This window comes from Ixodes scapularis, unplaced genomic scaffold (genome assembly GCF_016920785.2).
Source record: "Ixodes scapularis isolate PalLabHiFi unplaced genomic scaffold, ASM1692078v2 PGA_scaffold10__122_contigs__length_95168666, whole genome shotgun sequence".
Lineage (NCBI taxonomy): Eukaryota > Metazoa > Arthropoda > Arachnida > Ixodida > Ixodidae > Ixodes > Ixodes scapularis.
In genome coordinates this window covers 72037857-72062739 of record NW_024609836.1, presented here as the reverse complement: position 1 = coordinate 72062739, position 24883 = coordinate 72037857, and the positions used below count along the sequence as shown (strand labels likewise).

Below are 24883 nucleotides of genomic sequence, written 5' to 3'. Positions count from 1 at the left end.
CAGGTCACGTGACCCCCCCCCCCCCCCCCCCCCTTCCGAGGCCAACTGATCCCCCCAGTACCCTTCCCTCCTCCTCCTCAAGAGCTGCGCTCAAATTCGGCGTTACAGGGAGTTGTAAACGGCTTTCATTTTCGATTTTAAAAAAAAGGAAATAATTCGAAAGGAAAAAAAAAAATGACATGAGACGAAGAGATCAGAAAGAGTGGGGGGTGTACGAATGAGCGATTATGATTAAATCTGTGCGATAGGAACACAAGATTGCATCATGCAATGGCTATAAAGTGTTTCTGGAAGGAGTGTAGAGATGATCCTTTATAAACTTTCGTGAATGGCCCTAGAGGAATGGACATAAAACTTAACAAATAATTCTCAGAAAAAAAAAAAAGAAGAAAATTAACGTGATAATTTTTGGTTTGAATAATCCAGAAGCTGAGACATGGCATATATAGTAACATTATGCTAGCAATATCAGGTTCTACAACATGCATTGCTTTCAAAACCTCCCAATAACTGTCCCCATTAGTCATACTGAAATCATCATAACCGTTGCAATACACAGAAAAGGCAAGTTTGTAAGAAAATGAATATACCTCGGCACGCTTGCGTGCTGCTTCGAAACGGGAGACTGCCTCCATCGCAGGTCTGGTGTGCTCGTTGCCTGGGTGGCTCTTGTCCAGGTCAGTGGCCCGCGCTTTCAGGTTGTCCACCTGTGCTTGCTCTTGAAGCAGCCGCTGTTCGATGACCTGGCCAGGGAAGAAACGACCAAAGAACCCAATAGCTACAGCAAGGAAATGATTGAACCATAGTCAATAAAAAGGCCCGTGTTTCTTTATGAAAAAAACTGGCAGATGTATTAGAATCTATTGATGAAACCGCCATATGCAAAAGTGCAACATATGAGAAATTATGGGCCTTCATGTTTTTGTTAGTATTGGCAGACCCGGCCTGGAATCACGTGACATCAAGAGTGACGTGACGGGTGACGTGGTTATGTAACGTCATGACACAGCTTCAAGTCATGATGTCAAGTGACATCACATCACGCGGTACAGTGTCATGTGACACCGTCACGTCATGTGACATGTTTACGTCACATCACGGTGTCCCCACACCACATGGCACAATGTCATGTGACATTGCAAAGTCACATGATCTGATGTGGCAGCATCAAGTCATGATGTCAACTGACAACGGTGTCATTGTGTCAAGTGACGCGATAACGTCACATGACGTGGTAACACACAAGACAGCACATGACACCGTGATGTCTGAGTCTGAAAAATCTGAGCTGGATTCTGTTAGAATGCAATTCTGCATTTACAGGAGCCTTGCACGTGCACACTTTTAAGAAGAATTGGCGAGGCCAGAAGTGACGAACCTTGGACCTCTCCGCCTGGGCTTTCTTCTCCGCAAGGGTCTCTTGAAGCTTGGCAGCATCTTCTAAGGAACTTTCCAGAGGCTCGACCGTGCTCGTGACCTGATGACCAGAAGCGCACGCTTGTCGTGTCACAGATTCAACTTCTTAAACTCGGAAACCATAGAACTTTTAATTGAAGTCACAAGCAACAGATAGTATGAGGCCTGACAAAACCTTGCAAATCCAGCTTGATGAAGCCTTAAGTAGTCAGCAGAGTCATAAAAAATTCTTAAAGGGGCCGTGGAATGTTTTTTGGAAATTCAGAACTCTGAACCGCGAATGTGTTCTCCCTGATCGAAAAAATGTTGGTCCGCTCGCAGAAAAAGGACGAGAAGGCTGGAAATATGAGCGAAATGAACCGCCTTTGCATACTTTAAGAGCAGCATGAAAAGGTACTGCTGAGGAAGACTGTGCAAAAAAAAAAAATGAATGGATCCCAACTCATGACCATGAAGCCGGTCGTGGAAAATTAGTACAACGTTCTCCGATTACACCCGCATAAATAACTGTCCGAAACAAATCGGCTGAGAGTAAAGAGGTCACACACGCTCGTTCCTCCTTGTTACTGACTTCACAAAGTTCTAAACTCAAATCCTCTGGACTTCTATTTTTTTTTTTGTGGCTGAACTTTTGTGTTGTTTTTTTTGTCTTTTAATAATTTTAATTTACAGTGCAGTTCCACAACAACGTTCCACAACAAATACGAGCCATGGTGGGACAAGCAGCATCGGTTACGACGGTTACAAAACGATAAAAGACCGGGCATGTTTGAAACCGAAACTGTATCCCAATCACGTGATGTAGTGCCAACTAATACAAGAACGCCAATAAAAAAACCTGATGCTTTTATCACACCCAATTTATTATTTGAAGATTAAATAAAGCTGAATATTTGTTCAACCTTTTTACTTAGCCATCGTGACATTTTGTTGCTCATGCTGAGGCAGGGGTCATTTCAGGCAGTAAAAAAAGCAACCTGATTTTAACGCGTAGTGTTAAGGAGCTCGTGTCGCAGAAGAGCTGGTGTTGGTGGCGTGATGGAAAAATCCTGATTGGTCGATAGGGTCGTGACGGCCTCTGCACTTTCTGCTCACTGGCAGGAAGAGCATGAGAATGAATGAGAATGCAATGCGAATGAGGCCCAATAACGCTATAGCATTCCACCTTTAAAGGTGAAGCTTAAGCATCCTCCAAGTTTTTTGACACATTTCATAAAGCGCGGACGCAATAGTTCGCCCCAATACTTAAAAATCATCATCTTTGTGGTTTAATGAATACCGTATTTACTCGCATAATGAATGCAACCCCCCAAGTCGGCTCTCAAAATTTAGACTTTTTTTCACTCGCGTAATAAACGCACCTCCTCCCCCCACGCGTGCGAAATGAACACACTTTTCTATCCTGGTGCAGCGAGGTTGCGAATGCATGGGCAGCGTGGGCGAACAAAACACCTTGAAAAAGCCGTTAAAAAAATTCCCAAAGATCCAACAGAAGCAAGCAAAAAAACATGGAGAGGAGGTTTTTTTTTTTTTTGCACAGCGCAGTCTGGACTTTGGGTTTGCGCGTTGCCCCGCCCCGCGCAAAGAGGTAAGAAAGAGAAGCGGAGAAGCGCTCTAAGCGAACGAAACAGCTTGCAAAACGCGGCAAAAAAAACCAAAAAAAACATGGAACTAAGGGAAAACATAAACAAAAAAAAGCTTTTTTTTTTTTCATCTTTTTTTTTTTTTTTTTCACAGCGCAGTTTGGTTAAGTGAAGGGGCGGGGGGGGGATCGCGCGCTGCGCGCAAGGAGGTAAGAAAGAGGAGCGGAGAGCCCTTGCCTAAGCAAACAAAATAGCTTGCCAAAGGCGGTAAAAAAAAGAAAAACCCAAAAAACTAAGAAAAAACTTTTGGGTGCCGCGCGCAAAGAGATAAGAAGTTACTTAGATTTTTCAGGATAAAAGGTCCCTTCTTTATGCGAGTAAATACGAGTAAATACGGACGCAAAATTTTACTTAGCGTAATGAACGCCCCCCCTCCCCAACTTTGCATTGATTTTTTGGGAAAAAAAGTGTGTTCATTCTGCGAGTAAATAGGGTATAAGAAAATTAAGATTTGGGGAGAGAGATTTTCTTTTCATGACCCCTTCAGTATATGCATGCATACGTTCAACATGTGCAAAGGATTAAACGATTACCAATAGTTTACCTATGGCTGTCACTTGGTTGGGCTATGTTAAAATATCTTGATCTAATGGATAGAGGCATTACACACACAATGTGTTTCGGCGGTACTCTTTGGGGCTTGTGGTTGAGTTTGCAGTGATTTGCTTTCTTTCAATTTCCTTTAATTATATAAATAGAAACAGAGGAAGAGGAGACAAGAACACATGGGTACGTCAGATCACCGAGCTCTGGATAGAATGATTAATGGGTTCATGTAAAGCTAGCTGCGTTTGTCTCTTTTCCCTAGTCGAACGTGTTTGATTGCTGAACGCCAGTGTCCAGCATTCGGCATTTGCATTTGCCACTGGCCCCTTTGGCACAGCAGTAGGGTGTTGGGCCTATATCGTGGGAGGGGGGGTTCGATTCCCGTCGGTGAGCATTCAGAATTTCGTTCTTTCTTCTAATTAGAGGCTATTTCTTTTCAACTATGTGTTCTTTTGTACAGACTGTCCTCCAAAGTATGTGTTACACATTTCGTAACGATTTCCATGGCATTCTGTTACGCTTTGCTCAGGGATTCCAGCCCTTAGACCCATTCTGTGCTAAAAAAATCAGTTACAAGAAAGGGGCAACATTTATCAACATTTCCTTTCCTAATTAACGAAAAAAACCTGCACCTTTCGAACGCTGCGGCAAAGCTCTCCAGATTCGTAGCTCTCCGGCTCAAGCAGCCAGACGCGCGGGCGCCCCCGTCATCTCTCGGCTGAGGGGTAAACTAGAGCTTTCTGCCCACTACAAAGCCGACGCCGCAAATGCAGCTGGGCTTCTAAAACAGCCGTCACTGTAAAATGAATTCTCCTCGCCAGTTTTCTCAAGCTTGCCACAACACTGCATCCTAATGCGCACCATTTACAGGCCTGTCTTGCATCTTTCTTGCTGATAACGCGGAGACAAGCCTCACACAAAAGTCAGCATTAAAATCGACAGAAGATTGCAGGGCACGGCGCGCGGAAAACGTCGGCCAACTTGCCTGCTTGGTGAGTGCCACAAGGCCGCCCCAGAGTTGCCGGGCGTGGTCCAGCGTCGCTCGCAGGGCGGACAGTCGCTGAAGCAGAGCCAGCTTGGCCTCTGTGAGACCCTGCAGGGCTTTGCTCAGGGGGGCGTGTCCCACGGGGGCCGTCTCGCCCAAGACCACCTGACACTGCTCCGTCGCTGCCTGCACCAGGGACACTAGGGCCTCTTTGCTGTGCGTCACCTCCTGCATGAAAAAACAAAACCCAGCGCACCATGTGGCAGCGATAAATGTATAAAAATACAGGGTTTCTTCAAGATGAAAGCGCAAGACGTACCTACCATTGTGGTTGAACAAGTTTGGACCTGAGAATATTACTGCACTAAGCCAAAGAAATGCAGGTATATGACCATAAGCAAAATAAAAGAGCCAGTGCTATCACTCCTAACACATCATAGTTTGGATTCACTTGATGGCACTGATGTACCATGCCTAGGCTTTTGACAGAAGCAAGTCATAGTGCAATAAAGGTAACTATTACCAGAAGTGCAATCTTCAAAAAGATGGTGAATTTGAGATTAGAATATTTGTTAAATAAAAAACAAAATTATTCTATAAGCCTTACTTGAATGATTGCCAGTTTGTTCTCCAGCTGGCCCAGAGAGCCGTCGGTGAGTTCGCACTGGGAGAGCTTGTCGTTTGCTTGGCTTATCTGAAGCTGCGACTCGGCAATGTGCTTGTCCAAGGCCTGATGGTTGGCCACACACTGAGTCCACTTGGTCACTGCCTCCTGCAACACGGAATCAGTGAAGCAAATGAAATCTGAAGCGGACTGAAAAAGGTAACGTCAAGCTACGTGGCAACAATTCAGAGAAAACTGTTCCTGGCCTATTTTTACAGCTTGTTGTTTTTGCCATCATCTGTCCAGGAAATTTCCAGAGTGGTCCAAATTATACATTGCACCCCAGTCATAACAAGTTCCAAATTCTTCCAAAATGTTTTTGCAGTGATCAGTAGTAGTTGTTTATAAGGAACTGTTATAATCACCAGGTATGTGTAAATAGTCAGTTTCGGGTTCAAAAAGCTAGTTGGTACATATTGATGATGGGTCAGCTTGAATTTACAGAATCAAACGAGGACAAAAAAGCTGTACTGTCCTGTCTCATCCTCTCTTTCTTTGTTTCTGTAAATTCAAGCAGACCCACCACTAATTGTTTTGGTCTATAATACTTTTAATATAATATTGAACAGTTGCCGAGCAATTCTCCAAACTTTCCACCACTGTCGAACCACGTAAATCCAGCTGGACTTGTTACGGTTCTTCCCGAGCTTTCGTTTCTCCACTGCCGAGCTCAGTCATTTTTAATCAATTTATAGGCTTTGGCCTCACATACCATAAAATTTCACAAGGATGCCCTCCCACAAGAGATTGCACATCCCGTTTTTCTGGCTAAATATCCGTAACATAAAAATTCTGAAACATCTCCCTCCCCCATTCCCGTCAGACGTCACGCAATGTCTGACGGGGATCGCATCAACCACGCAGTCTGCGGTACCGGTACGTCCGGCAAGCGAGTTCACAGCAAGTTCCCGCGTTTTTGTCCAGGATCTGCATGCGCGATATCGGCTTCCATAACACGCAAGTTCCCGTGTGTTACGTAAAATCTGAATCTGCTGCTTTCGCGATCTGCCCTATCCGTTCCCGTGACAAGCGAGTTTGTAACATATTCAAGCATTTTTGTCTGTGATCTGCCAGCACGATATCAATTCCCGTAACACGAGAGTTGTTCCCGCGTGTATATTCAATCGTGAAATGCAATTCTGCTGCGTCCGCGATCTGCGGTACTCGTTCCCGGGACATGCGAGTTTGTAGCGGATTTCCGCATTTTTGTCCGCGAACTGCGTGCATGATATCGGTTCCCCTGACAGGCAAGTTTGTAGCGGGTTCCCTCGTGTTCATTGCACCATAAGACATGAGTCTGCTGAGTCCGCAACAATACAAAAGGTGCTCTCACGGGGACGTTCAGACAAGAGCACAATGTGGCCTTAATGGTATTCAGTGAGGGCAGAGAGTCACCCCCACGCATTTAGCGACCGCTCACCCCAAGTGACGCGACGAGCTGCTGGTATCTGAGGGCCAGGTCCGCCAGGCGGCTGCTGCGTCGTCCTCCACCGTGTCCCCCGTGCAGCTGCTGTGCCCGCTCGGTCAGGGAGTCCACTTCAAGTTCCTTGGCTCGCAGCTCTCCGAGCGTCTCCTGCAGAGAGCAAGACATCAAGTTTGAACGGGACTTAACCGACGCGTTAGCAGCGCCTAAGACTCACCAAAATTCACGTCTCAATCAGTTAAGCATGTCACGATCAGTTAAGCATGTCTCGATCATATCTAACAAACTTGGAGATGCAAAGAAGTGTATATTGCAAATCGGCTGGACACGTGCAGTGTGCGTTCCTACATGTGATGTCGGAATGCCATGTGATGGCGGGGTAGTAGCGTGATGTCAAAGTGTCGCATGGCATCACGGTATCACGGGAGACCTAGACCCGTGTGCCGATTAGGCATAACGCTCAAGCATAATGCGTCGCTTTTATCGTGAAACTCGGCCCTATAACACATTTTCTGCTCTAAGGTTGATTGACTCTCTGTCTCTCCCGTGAACTGTAGAAAGGAATCGGTGAGCGGTTGCTCAACGAGTTTCATTGAGAGAAAACGTTCATGCCCGGTGTGAGGTTGACACCGCGCCATGGAACGACGGCGACGCTGATGACGCACAGCCAACTCTCATTTAGTACAAGCTGCCATTGGTTATCAAATATCTAGATCTATCTTATCAAAGAACTTCATATCTCACACATGGTGCACATCCGAATACGTGATCACGCGTGTAAAAAGAATGTATATACTTTTCGTTCTCCCCCTTCTTTCTTGTACCTGCCAAACCTTGTCTGTTCTTTTCCCAACATCTCGGTAGAATAACAAAGAAAGAAAACGTTGGTGAGCCGATAGAATTTTACCATCATGTAAGATAACTGGACTGGGAAAAAAAAAAAAAAAGAAAAAATAAAAAAATAAAGGTACAGAATAGACTGCTGCAATTGGACTCTTGGCTAAGCATATCTTTTTGTTTTACTCAGTGAACAAAAAAAAAGAAAACCAAATTTGGTGTTCATGCTTAGACGGCATAAGGTAGGCCAGTTTTTGAGGTATGGCAACGCCGGTTTACACTGTAGATGAGAAATTTAGCCAGTGAAGTACCACTGCTAGCCTGGGGTCTTTATTGCGCATCGAGCAGTAGCGATACACAACTGCACTTCGGTACGACATTTGTCCAGGTCGAAACGAGCGGGGGTGGGAACGAACCCGAGCTCCCTGGACTCTGCAGCGCGAAATTTCGCTCCATACTCTCCAAGCTGTGGCGCACTAATACCCTCGGCCACCAGTCCTTTCCTAAAAACGAATAAAGAGTTAAAACAGATGAGCGAAGGGGCACAAACCTGGAGCTTCTCCAGCCGCTTCCGCTTGGCCTCCAGGGTGTCGCAGAGGAGCAAGCCCTGGAGTTCGGCCTCGCGCTCCGACATCCACTGCTGCAGCTGCTCCACTTGCTCGTGGTGCTCCTGCCAGCGGCCCAGTAACTGCTCCAGAGACTCGCGGGCCCTGGTCACCATCTCCCGCACCACCTACAGTCCAGAGAGAAGGTGATGCCCTATGCCTCCGGGCCGCACGATTCCGAGCAACGAGTTACAGTAATTTGCAGCTGCAGTAATTTGTGACATTGGTGGCTGCCTGAAGGGTAGAACCAAATTGGTACAACATTTATTTGTACAACAATTTTATCTTCAATTACCTCCATTTCAAACAATATTTCAAAATAAAAAAAACTGCCTAAATATCAACTGAAAAGATTTTAAAGCGCCATGTACTTTCACCACGTTTAGTGTGAGGTCTCCAGATTTTGCCTTTCTGACACCCCGACTTCAAACTGAAGCGTCCTTTCCCTACTTTTTAAGATATATTTAGAGACTGCTGGATCCCATATATAATGCAGCCCAAACATTCACAGGAGTTTGAATCATACAGGCTCTTTGTGTAAAAGGAAAGTAGCATTTGGACAACATTGCCGCACTCAGCAATAGAACTTTGTTCCAGATCCTCTTCAATGGTCATCTGCATGACTACTCTCTATAAATCAAACAGCCTTGGGGCTGTCGTAAATCGGCAAGAAAGTAAGTCGATACAAAACACAGACGTAGTAGAAGCTGGTAGAAAACAAGAACACGCAAAGAAACATCTTGAAGGGCTCCAGAGTGGAAGCCAATGTTACGCTGAAAGACTTGGCATATCCAGGGGCTGAAGAAGACGTCCTTCAGTGCAACTTCGACTGGCGCTCCAAGGCAGAAAAGCATTTGTAAAAAAAAACAAAAAAAACTTTCAGCCTTTCCATTCTGGTGAAAAAGAAAGAGCAGCGGAGCTGTAGCTTCTGTTCTTGGCAGTCGTTTTCCAGGCGAGCGATCTGCTCTTCTTTAGCAAGGGAATCTGAAGCGCTCGACGCAGTGGAACTTGAGGCGATAGCAGCTTCGCGGCGGTTGCGGAACTATTCATGCTGCTGCGCACATCGCCGCCTGTTCTGCTCTTCTTCCTCCAAAGAAAGGTTGCTGCCATCTATGAGCTGTTAAGGGCTATTTTCCCAAGGATTGTGTCTGCCGGATTAGAAATAAATGACACCGAACTCTGGACAGCTACCGCCATCTATGAGCGACGGCGGCAACCAGACAACTGGTTGCCGCCGTCGCTCATAGATGGCGGTAGCTGTCCAGAGTTCGGTGTCATCATTTCTAATCCGGCAGACACGATCCTGGGGGAAATGGCCCTTAACAGCTCAGATGATAAAGACATTTGTGGTTCCTTCTCGTGTCCCGTAAATGAACTACGGCGATAGCCGAGACACTGCACACTGCTGTGCAAAGTTATAAAACTGTGTTTAAATTTAGCAAAGACCCATCACACCATGCGGTACTTTGACATCGCATGATGCCGTGAAATGATGTGACACCACAATATCACGTGACACCAAATACCCTCAAACTTAAGAAATAATTTTTCCCACTAAATTCAGCAGGCCACGACGTACGTACACACATAAGAACCGCTGCAAAACCTTGCCACTACCACCATCGCCGTAAAAAGTGTGAAACGTGATGCGGCTCATAATACAACGGCAGGTTCGAAGCTGCTCGATGTATAGGCTGGCAACCCGCCGCACAGACTGACCTGCCATTGCTGCTTCAGCGAGTCCACCTCGCCGGACACGACGGGATGGCCCGTGGGGAGGGTGCTCTGAAGGACCGCGGGCAGCTGTGCCTCGGCCTTCTTGAGACCTTCCTCTTGACTTGCAAAGCTGTTCTCGATGGCCTATGAAAGTAGACACATCCACTTTTAATTCATCCCCTCACATCAGGAACGTAAAAAAATTATATTCCATTACTTGAAAGCGACAAGAAGTACCCTAAAAGCCTGATTAGCTCTGACATTTCCCCTTGAGGTCATGTTAAGCATAAAACAGGCGAGTTTTTCTCTAGCTTTACCATAAAATGCCGAGCAAGCGCTTATGTCGCAGTAAGCATCTTTTGAGACATTTCAAATTTAGGCAAAGGACATGCGAAACACCCTTCCCAGTAAACTTCCGAGCTCACCAAGCTAACAGAGGTGCTCTTCAACGTCAATGACTTCTCCGAGAGGGTGGTGCGAAATGGTGAAGCTTTCTGCGTGTGTGCTGGTGCGAAGCGCTGAGACTCGGGGCAACGGCGTCGGTGTGAAGCAGGCTTGACAAGAGCGGTGTGGCCACTTTAAAATTGGGGCTTTACCAGACCCCTATACCACAGCCATATCATTCCGTCAGATCAAACAAGGACCTATCTTGCCATGTGGCCTTTCTGCTTTTCTTCTGTTAAATCTAACAAGCGCTCGTCTCCAATTTTTAATGATCCTCTCACACTTTTGCATGGGCACTTGATCGGAATTTTACGTCACATGTTCGCCGGAACCTAGTGCTTGGTATATTGGAGAGGTTCAACGAATTAACGAAGAAATCCGAGGTGGTGTGTGGTGTGGTACCTTGAGCCTCTCCAGATTGCTGTACAGGGCGAGCTGATCCAGACCCAAGTTGGAGAGCGTCACTGTCTGGTCCTGGATTGCGTTGAGCCAGTCCTGAACTTCGCTGAGCTGTTTGCTCAGCTGTTCGTGCTGGGACACTGCCTCTTCGAGGACGACCACGGCACCCTGCCATGCAGTGGCAGAGAAAGAAAGTCAAAAAATGGTTTCTCGTCTGCGTGCAAAGTGCCTCAGGCAATTTTTAAATACCGTATATACTCGCAGAATGAACACACTTTTTTTTTCCTAAAAATCGATGCAAAGTTCATTATGCGAAGTAAAAGTTTTTGCGTCCTATTTACTCGCATAATGAACCGACCTTTTATCCTGAAAAATTGCAGTAACTTCTTATCTCTTTGCACGCGGCGCCCGACCCCATAACCTAACTAAGCTGTGCAAAAAAAAACAAAAAAACTCCTCTTTGTTTTCTTTTTCTTAGTTCCTTGGTTTTTTTTGCCGCCTTTCGCAAGCTGTTTTGTTTGCTTAGGCGAGGGCTCTCCGCTTATCTTTCTTATCTCCTTGCGCGCGACGCACGACCCCCGACCCCCATAACCAAACTGCTGCGCTGTGCAAAAAAAAAAAAGAAGAAAAAAAAAGCTCTTTTTTTTTTGTTTTTTTTTCTCAGTTCCGTGGTTGTTTTTTTTTCTTCTTTTTGCCGGCTTTTGCAAGCTGTTTTATTTGCTTAAAGGGCTTCTCCGCTGCTCTTTCTTACCTCCTTGCGCGCACGCGGCGCGCGACCCCGTAACCAAACTGCGCTGTGCAAAAAACAAAAATCCTCTTTGTTTTTGTTTTTTCTTAGTTCCGTGGGGTTTTTTTTTTCTTCTTTTTGCAGCCTTTCGCAAGTTGTTTCGTTTGCTTAGAGCGCTTCTCCGCTTCTCACCTCGCTGCACCACGATAGAAAAGTGCGTTCATTTCGCGCGTGGGGGGGGGGGGGGTCAAAATTTTGACGTCCCAGTTGGGGGTGCGTTTATTACGCGAGTAAAAAAAAAAGTCGAAATTTTGAGAGCCGACTTGGGGGGTGCGTTCATTACGCGAGTGTGTTCATTGTGCAAGTAAATACGGTACACATTATTTACAGGGAGAGCTCTTAGGGTTTTCACTTCCGCACTAGACTGCAGCCTCAATAATGTCACAGTGTTGCATGACGCCGTGACATCATCCCAAATGCATTTTTAGGTCCTTTGTAATGCCATGGTGCCACGCGACGTGACGTCAAGTGACACAACACTGCGACGGCTAAGAGCTGGCCCTATAAATACTAACTATGCTTTTAATAATGGCACAGAAATGCAGCAAAGTGCCACTGAGGTGTACCTGCAGCTTTTCAGTCTGCTCCTTGTGGCCTTCCACCACGGCGGCCAGCACGTCCTGCGATTCGGTGTCCCTGTCCGAGATGGCATCTGCCTTGACCTGCAGGTCCTCCACGGCTTGCTGACGGTCGGTGAGCTCTGCCAACAGACCCTGCGCGGCACGACAAGAACAATTAAGATCCTGTGGATTTAAACCAACAAAAGGTATCAGGCACGTCAGAGCGATGAACTCAGGACTTATCTAGATCATGATAGGATTTGTGACATAAAATATTACGGTTACATGGCACCTGTAGAGTTTGACAAATACTAGCACACCTATATCACTTGACAAGTGTGAAACTTGGGCTCCTGCATGGGAATGTCAATGGTACAAAATGCCTTCAAGCACCTTTTTCCCCAAAAGGTTGACACTGAGTACTGCTCTCCCCAATACAAAGACCTTAGGGTGCACTCTTCCTAACTGAATGTGTCTGACTGCTACTTGATACTTTCTTCAGAAGGTGACTTGGGATATTTTTGTTCTCAGCAAAAAGATCTGTGAACTTCCACTCCTTTAAAATTATACCATACTTTTCACAAAGGGGTGACTTTGGACAATGCTCTCCTCAATAGAAACTTTTGGGCACATTCTTTTCAATAGAATGCCTTGAAGCGTCAGTTTCCACAAAAGGGACTTGATACTCCTCTCCACAGTACAAAGAGTACTGGGCACTATTTTCCTCAATGGAATGCCTTTAGGAGCCACTTTTCCCAAAAGGGTGACTACCCTCCCCAACAAAGACTTTCTGCACCCCCTCCCCAGTAAAACCCATCTGAAAGCTACATTCCCCAAGAGGGCAAACTTGGATGATACTTTCGCCAACACAAAGTTAAGGCACTGTCTTCCCCAACAGCATGCCTCCTTATGTTGCTTTCCCCAGTCACTTTGGATGCTACTTTCCCCAACAGAGACTTTAGGCACACCCTCCCCAATGAACACTTTCAGGGGCCACTTCCCCCAAAAGGGGGACTTTGGACTGTCCCCAGTAGAGACTTTAAGCACATCCTCCCCGACAGAACATCTTCAGAGATGTTTTCCCCAAAACAGCGAATTTGGACACTACTCTCCCCAACACAGAGACTTTAGGCACACTCTCCCCAATAGAACTTCTTCGGGAACTACCTTCTCTAAAAGGGTGAGTTTGGAAACAACTCTCCCCAACAAAATACCTCTAAATGCTACATTCCCCAAAAGGGTGACTTTGGATACTACTCTTCCTAACACGAGCCACACTTAACCAATGGAATGCCTTTGGAGCTACTTTCCCGAATAGGGTGATCTTTGACATTACTCTTGCCAACACAAAAACTTCAGGCACACCCTCCCCAAAAGAATGTTTTTGAGAGCTATGTTTCCCAATAGGGTGAGCTTTGACACTACTCTCACCAACACAAAGACTTCAGGCATGCGCTCCCCGACAGGATGCCTTCGGGAGCTCCTTTCCCTAATAGGGCGACTCCGCAATCCCCCAACACCCACCCGGCAGGTGCGGAGCTGTGCCCGCTTCTCGTCGAGGGTAGTGCAGAGGCGGGGGGCCCCCTCCGTCTTCTGAGAGAGGCCCTTGAGCCAGTTCCGCAGCCGCTGCAGCGCCTCCTGGTACTCGGACCAGAGGAACAGCGTGGACTGCAGGGACCGCTCCAGGCCCTGGGCCTCACTGAAGGTGGTCTCGAAGGTGGTCTGCAGCTGCTGAAGCAGGCCCTGGGTCGCCTCCCAGCCCTCCGGGGAGCTGCCCACCTGGAGCTGCTCGGCCAGCTGGACCGTGGCGTTCACCAGGTTCAGCGCCTCGCTCTTGCCTTGCAACAGTTCCTGGAGGAAAGCGGCCATGACAACTGTGTTAAGAATGAGGCAACAACGAGACGAGAAGATGTCTGGTGCTTAATCCTTTGAATGTCACATCCGAGTATATGTACTCCTTTCCATGTGATTTCATGCACTCCCGTGTAGTTTCGTTCTCGATTTTCTCCCTGCCCCTCCCAACTGGGTTGTCATTCTTTTTCTAAATGTAGCAGCATGAATGAGCAAGCAATAAAAACAATGGTTTATCTTGTGGTCTCACTTTTTGATGCCATGTAATTTTTGTTTTGTTTAGGAAACTTCTGTTTGTGTATGCTCCTTCATTGTTAGAGAAGGACGAGCCTATGTCGTTCAACCTCGTGCTTCATGGCAAACACCGAGGTCTGGGAATGACTGATAAACTCGGTATTCGACAACTGTGGAAACAAAAAGGTTACAGTTCCGAACAAACAAAGACCGAGTAAGCCCGCTCAAAAGAGTGACCTCGGGGTGTGAGGTCGATGTACCTCTACACAGTACCGTGCCCCTAATTAGTACCATGCGAGAAATATGTCGCAGGTTGGAGGCATGAAGACATCAATTAATTAACTTTTTGTCCACAAAATAGTGTGTCTTCCATAAATAAATGTTCTTTACAAAGCATGGTACCGAGACCAAAATTTGCGCCCCAAAAAGTACCATATGAGAAATATGTCGTAGGTTGGAGGCATGAAGACACCAATTAACTTTCTGCCCACAAAATAGTGCGTCCTTCATAAATAAATGTTCTTTACAGAGCATGGTACGGTGTTACCGAAACCAAAATTTGCGTTCGGGACATGGGAAAGACCTCGGCAGTCAAGGGGCTAACAACGTAGCAATGAGGCAACGAGGACATGTATGAAGAATTTGGCTACACAGTCACCGGAAGGGCTAGAACGGCAGGGAGGTTTTAAAACCTCCCTGCCGGTTCGTATTGTACGCGGGTTTTCACGGTAATAGGAATCTTGTGGAAACAGCATTCATGAAAGACTTCAGGCTCAGTGCCCTCACAAAATGCATTTCTGCTATTTCAACAGAAATGATGCATCGTAGATAAAACATGACAGAAATGGCTTCTGGAAGGCAGTCCAGACAGTGGCGGCACTCAGAAAGCTAATGAAACTTTAAGATCGCTTTGACAGCATTTTTTCTGTAACGCTAACACATCAGACAGTGGCGGCACTCAGAAAGCTAATGAAACTTTAAGATCGCTTTGACAGCATTTTTTCTGTAACGCTAACACAATGAATTGTGGAAAGCAGGTTGTAGTAATAACACAAGGGATGAGCACAGCCCCATCTATCCGTTATCTCGGCATTTACCGTGATTACTTTACCCAGAAATATCCTGGCAACTTTCTGGCACTCAGCACAAACCTTGACTTTGGCCAGCTTGTGAGCGAGCCTTTCCTTGTTGCCGCTCGGAAGGGATTGAATCTCGACGAAGCTCTCCTGAGCGTGGGCGAGCTTCTTGGAGCATTCCGCCTGCTTCTTCTCAAACTGAATGTGGTCTTGCACATGCTGCTCGCACTTCTTCACAAGCTCCTGCACAATGCGATTACTTATTAGTTGCGAAGAGAAGAGCTAGCAAGTTAGAGAGAAAAATATTACACAAGCTTTATCATGCTGATAAAGACTGATAAGCGCAGAATGTGTGATTGGTCTCCCAAGAAAGAAGAGAAGGGCATAACGAGTGACCGCACCCTTCCGCGCTGGGTCAAAGATTTTTCTTCTGCACAATCCAACTACCGGTCCTGGATAGCTCAGCCAGCAAAGCACTTGGCTCACAACCTGGAGGTGGTGAGTTCAAATCCTGCAGGGGACTGAAGTCTTTTTCTATGGTTCCTTATTGGTGCAACACTTTTCAGTGTCGATTTTTCAATAAAACAGGCTGTTATAGCTGGCTACTACAGCCAGCTATAACAGCAAAACATTACAGAATTCCATGAAAATTGGCTGATGAAGCATCAGTGTTAAAAAGTTAATGCAGTCCTTTGATCTACTGCTCAAACGTCCAATATGCAGATGCATTAGTTATACACACAAGCCCTTGACAGAGTGACGTTGCAATGTCACATTACATACCACAATGTCACAAACACATTGGCACGTGATGTCACGTTACACTAATACACTAACTTGCAGTGGCTTGAACTTGCTGCTATCTGTCGGGAAATGCGACACAAGAAGATTGCAAACAGAAAAGTTTTAACTTCATGAGACTTTTGGCGGTGACTGAGTGCCAACAGGCGTGCGACTTGACATTAAATATCACTAGATCTCATAATGTTGATGACACCGTCACGTCAAGTGGCACCGCAACCTTCTGCTGCGAATCGCGTTACACCACGAAGTGACACTGTCACGTCACGCGAGTTTGCGTGGCCCGAACCACATCACTTGGTCGTGTGGCCACGTGACCTGTAGCGGCACTGGCCACATGACTATGTGACCCAAAGCTGCATCCCGATAAATTCAGCAAAATGTTAGCCCCCTCAACCTAGCTGACGATGGCACAATACGGATATGGATACGCTCACGGCTATGGCGATGGTTACACCAATCCCATCTTTGCTTCCATTAAAATGCACCCCGCGTTAAAGAAGTTGGAGGAAGTGGCGACCTTGCACGTCTCTAGCAGTGCCTGGAACCTGGCCGTGAGCTGGTTGACCGCCATTGAGAGCCGCATCTCTCCGCTGGTCGCAATCAGTTCCTGGGCCTTGTCAGAAAGGGAGTCCAGGTCTTGCTCCGTGGCATGCAGCTCCTTCAGCAGGCCCTGCACACACATCAAAGAGGTAAAGAAAGTCGCCTTCTGGCCGAAATGAAGTTGCTCACACGAGAAAACTAAAGGATAGTTAAAACGTTTCTATTTAAGTATGTTCGACTGCGTTGTAACCGCACCACTTACGAGGGAACAAAGGGGGATTGGTGGTTGCGTGTGTTAATGCGCTGCGGCTCGGAGAACGTGGTGCGAAAGCTCGCGCTGCGGAACCTGGAAATCCTGGGCTCAAACACCACCCCTGCCCGTTTCCATCTGGATGAGCATCGTGCCGGCGTGCAATCGTGTATTGCTATTGCGTGGTGCAAGTTAAGAACCCAGGCTAGCGGTTATACTGCACTGGCTAAATTTCTCATCTAGAGCTGAGACACCAGATGCCCACTGAGGCTAACTAACTTATGGCTGTATAAACACACACACAACACAATTATTTTTTATGAGGGACCGCACTAGCGAAATTGATCAGGTAGCCCTAAAAACAGGCTTTTATTCGGGCAATTTCTGCGCCTCAGAAAATACATGCACTCCTCTGAGCCAGACACCATAATTTGAAGAAATTAACTTAGTTATAATTAACTAGTGAATATTATCATTACCTAATAATTAAGATATAATATTCATACATTATTTTTATCATTAATTAATATGGTATAAAATAATTATTCACAGTTATCGTTATCAATTATTGTAATATTTTACATTTATACATATTTATCAATACTAATTATGATTTCTTATTATTAATAATTAATTTATGTCACTATGGTAACCATGTAATGGTCTTGTGCGACACCCTTTGTAACATTAAGCTCATCTTAGAGAAACGAGCCCCAAAACGTTTTTCGCGTTAACGCACGGCGGTTGAGAGAAGGCGGCGAGAGCTCACCTGGAACTGCTCGAGCTGCGCGTTCTTGTCGTCCAGGGAGGCCCTGAGGGCGAACTCCCTGACGCTGCGCTCGGCGCCCAGAAGCCCGCTCGCCAGCCGACCATAGTGCTCCTCGTAGGCGTCCCAGCGGCGCAGCTGCGCCGCCAGGGAGTGGCGCGCCTGCTCCAGCTTAGTGCCCAACCGCGCCAGGTCCGTCTCCAGGCTGCTGCACTCCTCCTCCAGTGCCGTGCGCTCCCGCGGAGCCAGCAGCTGCACCAGGCTGGACGTGCACTTTGACAGGGACTGGGCCTGGCACGTTCCGTCCGGCAACTGTCGCTCCAGCTCCTGCGCGCGGACCACGAAAGTTACAAGGATTCGAAGTGGTCGGCTCTGTATAGTTTTCAACCGTCAGAACGAGCACGGAAGATTTGAGACAACTTTACTAAGCAGGCAAGTTGGTGCAAGAAAGAAGGACAAACGCAAACGTCTCAAACACGAGTACTGAGGTCTATTCGCCACAGAAACACAACTCTATCTCGGCGCCCTCTCCCCATTTTGCGCAAGCTCCACATCGTCCGCTAAAGTTCGAACATAAAGAGAATCTTCCCATTTCCCCGTGGATGAAATGGAAAGATTTCATCCGAAGAAATCAGGATGGCTCTGGCTACATGGCACTTCATTACACACTCTACCTGCAATTGATTTTTTCTAAAAATCCATTTCCTTTCACCAGCCATCACAAACCAACATTAATATATAGTGTAGACAGCATAGGAAGACAAAGACCGAGACCGCTGGACTGAAGTTTCTAAACGAATAACAACGTTATGGCGCCTAGAACGCATCTCCGACAGGTGCGTTTAGCTTCCTATACCGCCCGTGCGTCGAAAGTTGTAGCGAAATTGCAACAAATGGTATCACAGGAGACGGACCGTCCCGCTGTTAGACGTAGCAATCCTGGCAGTTGGTCGTAGAAGTTTCATAGATCGTCAACGCTAGAGAACGACCCGCAGCGGAACGGGCGTTTGCTGCATTTGCCTCCGCTGCTGTGCCGCCACCAGGATGGTGACGGCCCACGACAAACGGCTTACGACGCTTCTACGATGCCGTCAAGCAGAAATCAAGGGACCATGTTCGAGGACGCGGCAAGACTTCCCGGCGACGCACCTGGAGCTTGTCGAGGCGGGTCTGCAGGGTGGGCCGGCTGCCCGTCACGTCGCCGCACAGGTCTAGCCGCTCGTGCATCTGCTCCAGCCAGTGGCTTTGGTGCTCCTTCCGCTCCCGCTGCTCTTGGACGAGCGACGACAGCTTCTCCAGGCCAGACACCAGAGCCTGCAATGGCCATTTGCCTCGCTCCATTTGTGTCCTATTAATGTGCAATCCTCTTATAACCATAATGAGAAAACCCTAAAATTCAATCCTTATAGTCGATTCTCGTTGTATATGGACTAGAAACTGTGTTTCTACTCTAGGTACTCTAGAAACTGACTGTTATAAACGGTGCATCGTTATGTGCGGTATCGTTATAAGTGGATCGCACTGCGGTCAGAAGCTACCTTCGCCAGGGTTATGACACTCGAGACCATTACGCTCCGCGCCCTCCTTTGTTCTCCGTCGTCCATATTATGTCTCCCCGAGTCAGCTAGCACGGATTCCAGTGCCGTTGGGAGATCGGGAGAGCTGCACCGGAAACGCTCAGTCTGCAGCTAAGGTGCTTGGTCACTTCCGTCTCTCTGTCTTCATACCGTGTAAAAAAAACTGATGAGCATTGATGTGCTGACATGATGCGGGGGTTTATCGTAACGAGGCAGCCCATCTTGGCCTATCACCTTAGAGGAGAATGAAATTGCCATATTTATGCGCATAATGGTCCTCGGCGTCCTCAAACCAGGAGAAAGTGCCTTATTTCACTTAATGTTTTTCTATGTGGCTCTTTTTCTTTTTATGAACTGCCAAGCAAACTTGTACAAACAAAACAGAAAAAGTTGGAATTAAAAGAAAAATTTACCTAACATGTGAGTGTACAATCTTCCCTGTAAGAAATGCTTCCCACATGCATGAAGTGATGCAGAAAAACAGAACCTGTGACACACACTTTGACGCACAGGTAGCAGGGAAGCACGTGTGACGGAGCTAAGAAGTACGAGGGGTGATCAAAAAGTTCCGGGACTGATTTTGTAGCGTAGAAACTGAGGGCAGTACAGTGATGCGCGCGCAGCAGTCAAAGTAAAGAACCTTTGTGTCTCATTATACCAAAGGGTGTCGCTCTGTGAACATTTGGAGCTGCGCTACACTAGTTTGTTTGACCACATGAACGAGCATGATAGTGATCTTTCCATACACTGCATGCAAACCAAGGCGAGAACAAACATCAATTTTACGTCAAGCTCAGCAAGCATGAAACAGAGACCTCTAAAATGATTTAGAAGGCTTATGTAAAAAGATGACCGCATCTCCACGTGGTGAATGATGTTGATTGGGGCTCTGGTGGTGCTTGTCTGCGTAGATGCTGAGCCGCAGCATGCCGAGCCTTTCATTCATTTTCATCAATGTGAGAAAGAGAATGTGTGGTATGGAATGTGGTTATATATGCATTTGAGCATTTGACTGCAGCGCCTTCTCGCCTATAAACGTTGAGCAAAGTTTAACGCGATTATATATGCATTTGACCGCAGCGCCCTCTCCTGTATAGACGTTGAGCGGCTCCATGCAACATTTCATCCATGATATCCCCAGCTCTTGAGTTACTGCCACATCTCAGAGCTCCCTACTCGTTCCGCAGTCATGGCTGAGTGGTTAAGGCGATGTACTAGAAATCCATTAAAGTCTCCCCGCACAGGTTCGAATCCTGTCGACTGCGCAAACATTTCTTTCTTTTTTCATCATCTTTTTTTTCTTTACACGAGCACGTGAGCTCACGAGCACGATCACGAGCACCAGCAAGATCGATGTGAGCACGGACGCCGGACGGACAAGGCTAGATCCTAAGGAGCTTCGCCCCTAAAACAAGAAGTGAGGTGTTAGAGGTGTTTTGAGTGGCACTCGCGCCTCAAGAATGGCAGAACGTCACCGAAGTCAAGGAAAGGTCGGATAAAGTCGCCCTACCGCTCTTCGTCTTCCGGCGATGTTCTGCCGTTCCTGAAGCGCGAATGCCACTTAAAAAACTTCGCGAAATTTGCTGCTTTTTTACACAAGCCTGCTGAGTCATATTGAAGGTCTCTGTTTTATATTTGTCGAGTTTGACGCAAAAGTGATGTTCGCTCTCGCTCTGGTTTGTAGTCTATAGTAAAATCGCCATTGTGCCCATGCATGTGGTCACGAAAACTCGTGAAACGCAGCTCCAAACGTTCACAGAGCGGCGCCCTTTGGTATAACGAGACACGAACAAGACACTGCTGAGCGCGCATCACTGTGCTGCCCTCTCTCTTTACGCTACAAAATCAGTACCGGAACTTCCTGATCACACCTTGTATTATGAAAAACTCTAAAAATATTTTAAATATAATGATAAAATATGAATACTCTCTAATCACGTATACATTTTCCATTACTTTAATTTAATAAACAGATCATTCAAATAGAGCGTTATTCAAAATTACATTATAAAGTTTAAAGTATTCACACACACATCCAGCAACATCTCGGACAAATCCAGTTAGATATCATTCGAGAAATGTGGAGAAGTACAGCCTGTAATCACTGCTACCAAGTCAATTGACATAACAAAGGGAAGAGGTTACAGGATGGATGCCCCAAGTAATAAAAATATATCCTTTTGCAATCATGTTAACTTCATTTGCAAGCAGACTATAAAAAAAAAACACACCTTGAGCTCATCCGCGACGTTGGTCAACCGTGCAGAGGTTGCCCTCAGGCTCTCTTCGGAGGCGGCGTCGTTCTTGGCGTTTTCCTCGAGCGCATCCAGGTGACGCCGCTGAAGAATTGCCTCCTGTTGCAGAAGCTGTGACAAAACCACGACACATCTTAGATTCCCCCACTTCTGATTGCAGCGAGATCTTCACGCTCTTGAAAGCCATCCCACAGTTAGGTTATCTCTTTCTGCCAGCATCCATAAAATTACCTTCCAAGAAATCCATAGTGTGACGAAAGCACTTCTAGATGGACGCTATGTCAAGCTTTGCGTCCACAAGATCTAGTTCAGAATTTCAAGAAGCCGTCAACTCATTTGTTACCCCAATACAAAGAACATCACTTTGATTAAAGCAAATAAGTGGAATCTCTGACACAATTTTCGAGGGGAACCGAAAAATATAGTACCTAATTATACACCATATAATTTGTTTTAAATCTCTGTCAAAACAAACCTCACCAGTCGTATTATGCAACTTCAAGAGAAAATGATTGCGCACACTATCCATATCAAAATACATTGTTCATATAAAACCTTGGCTAAGAATATTTTAAAAAAAAAGTATTATATAAAAAAACATATTTTGCGGGATAGTATCAAGAAAATTCCACTGCTGTACTAAACAGTACCACTATAGTAAAATACTGAGGAAGCACCCTCCCCATTATCACTGAAAACTGGGTTAATTTAGATATGGGCGCTTGTCTTGTCAAATCAAGCGGCTAACATATAATTTTCAGAATTTCCTCCAAGTTTAGGAAATGTCAATAATGGGCGTTTGAACGAAGCGGGTGCTTCTACAGTATTTTATGGTAGATATATAGGGTAGCTGACAGAAAGAGGCACTCTTATTAAACACCAACATACCGCCTATGCCTCACCCCCCCCCCCCCCCCCCCCCACCCTTTTTACTCCAATGTGGAATTAGATCACTTGCGTTAATCTAATACTGGTAGTCTGATGATTGTTGATAATTAGTCAGAGACTCGTAATGAGCACATTTTATATGCAAACAGTCCATTTGGATGTCCACTGTTCAGGTACCTTGAGTGATTGTAGCCTTCCCTGCACTTCCTGCAGCGCCGGAAGCTTGTCTCTGGCTTCGGCAACTGTTTTCTCTGCGCTGTCGAGCCAGGACTGTACCTATTGAAAGGATGTTACGGAAATGATATCAGCAAAATGTACAAGTATAAATGCTGGTTTCGGATGGTTAGGAATGGCGCGGGTCTCTACCTGCTTCAGGGAATCCACAAAGGTGCTTCGAGCTTGACTCTGCGTCTGAAGTTGTTTCTGAAGCTGTGTCAGTCTGGAGTCGAGAGCCTCCCAGCGATCGTGCAGCTGACGTAGCTCCAGGCGCACCTGTTTATGCAACAATGTTGCCATGTATAAATGTCGGGGCTTTTTCTATTAAGCTTCGCAATTAAGCTGATTCGTGCAGGAAGCTTCTGTTGCTGCACTGCGCTCAGACAAGAAGGAGAAAGAAGCACTCCTTTTGGGCGTGTGAACATGCACACATTTCTCACATGCCACAAAGTTTGCACGGATAGAATCCCAGGTATAGATTCTCAGAACAAATTGAAGTTAGGTAGTTAGTATAGACTTCGGCTATGGGGAGCAGGACCTCCGGCACAAAAATGTGCTCCGATAGAAAACCGAAACTCTGCGTTAGCAGTCCTGCTCCCCGTGGTCAAAGCGTGCAACCAACGTGTGCTGCCACGCGTATTTCGTACGACGGATGTGAATCTAATAATGGAAGCTAATTCTTGCAATGTCATTTGAACAGTACAGCATTTGGTTTTGTTATTTCTCTCCTACAACGGAGGCGTAGTGCTAAATGTGCTCTTTAGTTACGGGGAGCAAATACGAACCTGCTCTCTCCCAGATGCAGCTGTGTCCTGGTAGAGGTGTTCACCAAGGCGGGAAGCGAGGTTCAGCTGCTGCTGTCCATGAAGCTTGCCAACGATCAAGGCCTGATATCCACAAAACAGAAACAGGTTAAACCTAGAAATAGTCTAATATAAAAAAAGACTAATTATCAGACACATAAAAAAAAAAAAAAAATCTGCACAATCTTTCATGTTTTACAACCATTAATTCGAGAATGAAATATAAAACCTATCGAACTGGTTTTAGCAGCTTTCAGAATTTCACATGAACCTTCTATGGGGACTTGCAAACCACCGAGGGAATGAAGGCGTCACCAACGATAAAATTAAAAAAAGGGAAAGCTTTTCCCTCAAATTCAGATGCCTCGAACATCCTTGAAGTCAACCAAATCTGTTTTTTTAATCCAACATCGCAGTGAAAGATGCAACAAAAACAAGTATGACTTCAAAGTACCGTACAGCGGAGCTCATAAGAAAAAACGTGAGTTGGCATGAACAAAAAAAACCATATTCATACCAACGTTCAGTCTCTTTGACTGTACCTTCTCCTAACCAAGTCTTCCCTTTGCAAGAACTTGGTACAATGGTGAAAACAACCTACGTGAAAATCAATTAATTTCCAGCTGGACTATGCAAGTGGTTTTGACTGAATTCCGCTGGATTGTCTCATTTTTTTTTATGGAAACACTCGGGACGAGTTTCATGATGCAACTGGAAATGGATTGATTTTCATGAGAGAAGACATTACGGGAGCCACGAAAGCGACGCAAGCGCCTCAGTCGTACCTCCAGCTGAGACAACCTGTCTTCCGGAGCTCCCTGTGCTTCTTGCAGGCGGTCCAGCGCCTCCCCGGTCTCGTCCATCCACGCGGTGCAGCTGGCCAGGGCCTTCTCATACTCCCGCTGGTCCCGCTCCATGCCTTCCCAGCGAGACGCCAAATCCTAGGCGTCATGAAACACTCCGGTTCAGACAGTCCGTGGAAACCGCAATGGTAAAACAAAAGTGGGCCGAAATCGCTGGTGCCGCCACGCCGATTCTCGAAGATATGCGTCAGTATTTCGTGCAGCGGTTATATGTAGGTAAGCGTGGTGAATGCGGCCTCTCGGCACTTTTCTGCAAGGTAAACCTTCCCGAAATCCCTCTTCTCTCTGGTGCAAGCAGATCAGGGTCCCCAATCTACACGGCGGGACCAAGCGGGACGGAGGGACCGGAACATCGGCCACCCGCTGGAATTAGCCGGCACCTCAACACCGACCAGTTGCAGCGGGTGGCGATGACTCGGTGCCTTCATCCCGCCCGGTCCCGCCATGTAGATTAGGGCCCCGGGTCACCTAGTGCGTGCACAAATAACATTCACGCAATGCGTGGAAAACGAAAGAGTCATTTCGTTGTTGTGCACATATGTTGTGCATACAAGGGCGACAAACGACACTGTGCGCTTACGGTCCGGTGACGTGGAAAGACGACTGTGCGTCGAGAATGGCGTGGCAGGCCGAAGAACGGAACGGCAGCCCGTGTGCGCACACGGTACTCCAAAAACGGCGGCGATAGCTTCCGAGGGCGTCGAAAGCACGCACCCGCACGCCGGCTACGTGACG

The 24883-nt window shown here is 46.6% G+C and overlaps 2 protein-coding genes across 2 annotated transcripts in view; both read right to left on the bottom strand.

Moving 5' to 3' along the window:
• LOC120847711 (nesprin-1) overlaps positions 1-1635 on the bottom strand; it is a 45596-nt gene extending 43961 nt beyond the window's left edge. The window contains exons 1-2 of the mRNA XM_040219577.3: positions 1379-1635; positions 591-743 (exon numbers count right to left, since the gene is read on the bottom strand). Of these exons, the coding sequence (XP_040075511.3) occupies positions 591-635 (45 nt within the window). The 5' untranslated portion in view covers positions 636-743; positions 1379-1635. The remainder of the gene's footprint in view (positions 1-590; positions 744-1378) is intronic.
• A 2834-nt stretch (positions 1636-4469) lies between these two features.
• The window catches only part of LOC120847712 (nesprin-1), a 28614-nt gene continuing 8200 nt past the window's right edge, over positions 4470-24883 (bottom strand). The window contains exons 9-26 of the mRNA XM_040504240.2: positions 24071-24226; positions 23268-23369; positions 22633-22758; positions 22444-22542; positions 21355-21489; positions 18696-18860; positions 17550-17873; positions 16508-16660; positions 15262-15429; positions 13550-13876; positions 12032-12178; positions 10682-10846; positions 9839-9979; positions 8065-8247; positions 6675-6827; positions 5198-5362; positions 4591-4818; positions 4470-4496 (exon numbers count right to left, since the gene is read on the bottom strand). Coding sequence (XP_040360174.1) covers positions 4470-4496; positions 4591-4818; positions 5198-5362; positions 6675-6827; positions 8065-8247; positions 9839-9979; positions 10682-10846; positions 12032-12178; positions 13550-13876; positions 15262-15429; positions 16508-16660; positions 17550-17873; positions 18696-18860; positions 21355-21489; positions 22444-22542; positions 22633-22758; positions 23268-23369; positions 24071-24226 — 2964 coding nt within the window. The remainder of the gene's footprint in view (positions 4497-4590; positions 4819-5197; positions 5363-6674; positions 6828-8064; positions 8248-9838; positions 9980-10681; positions 10847-12031; positions 12179-13549; positions 13877-15261; positions 15430-16507; positions 16661-17549; positions 17874-18695; positions 18861-21354; positions 21490-22443; positions 22543-22632; positions 22759-23267; positions 23370-24070; positions 24227-24883) is intronic.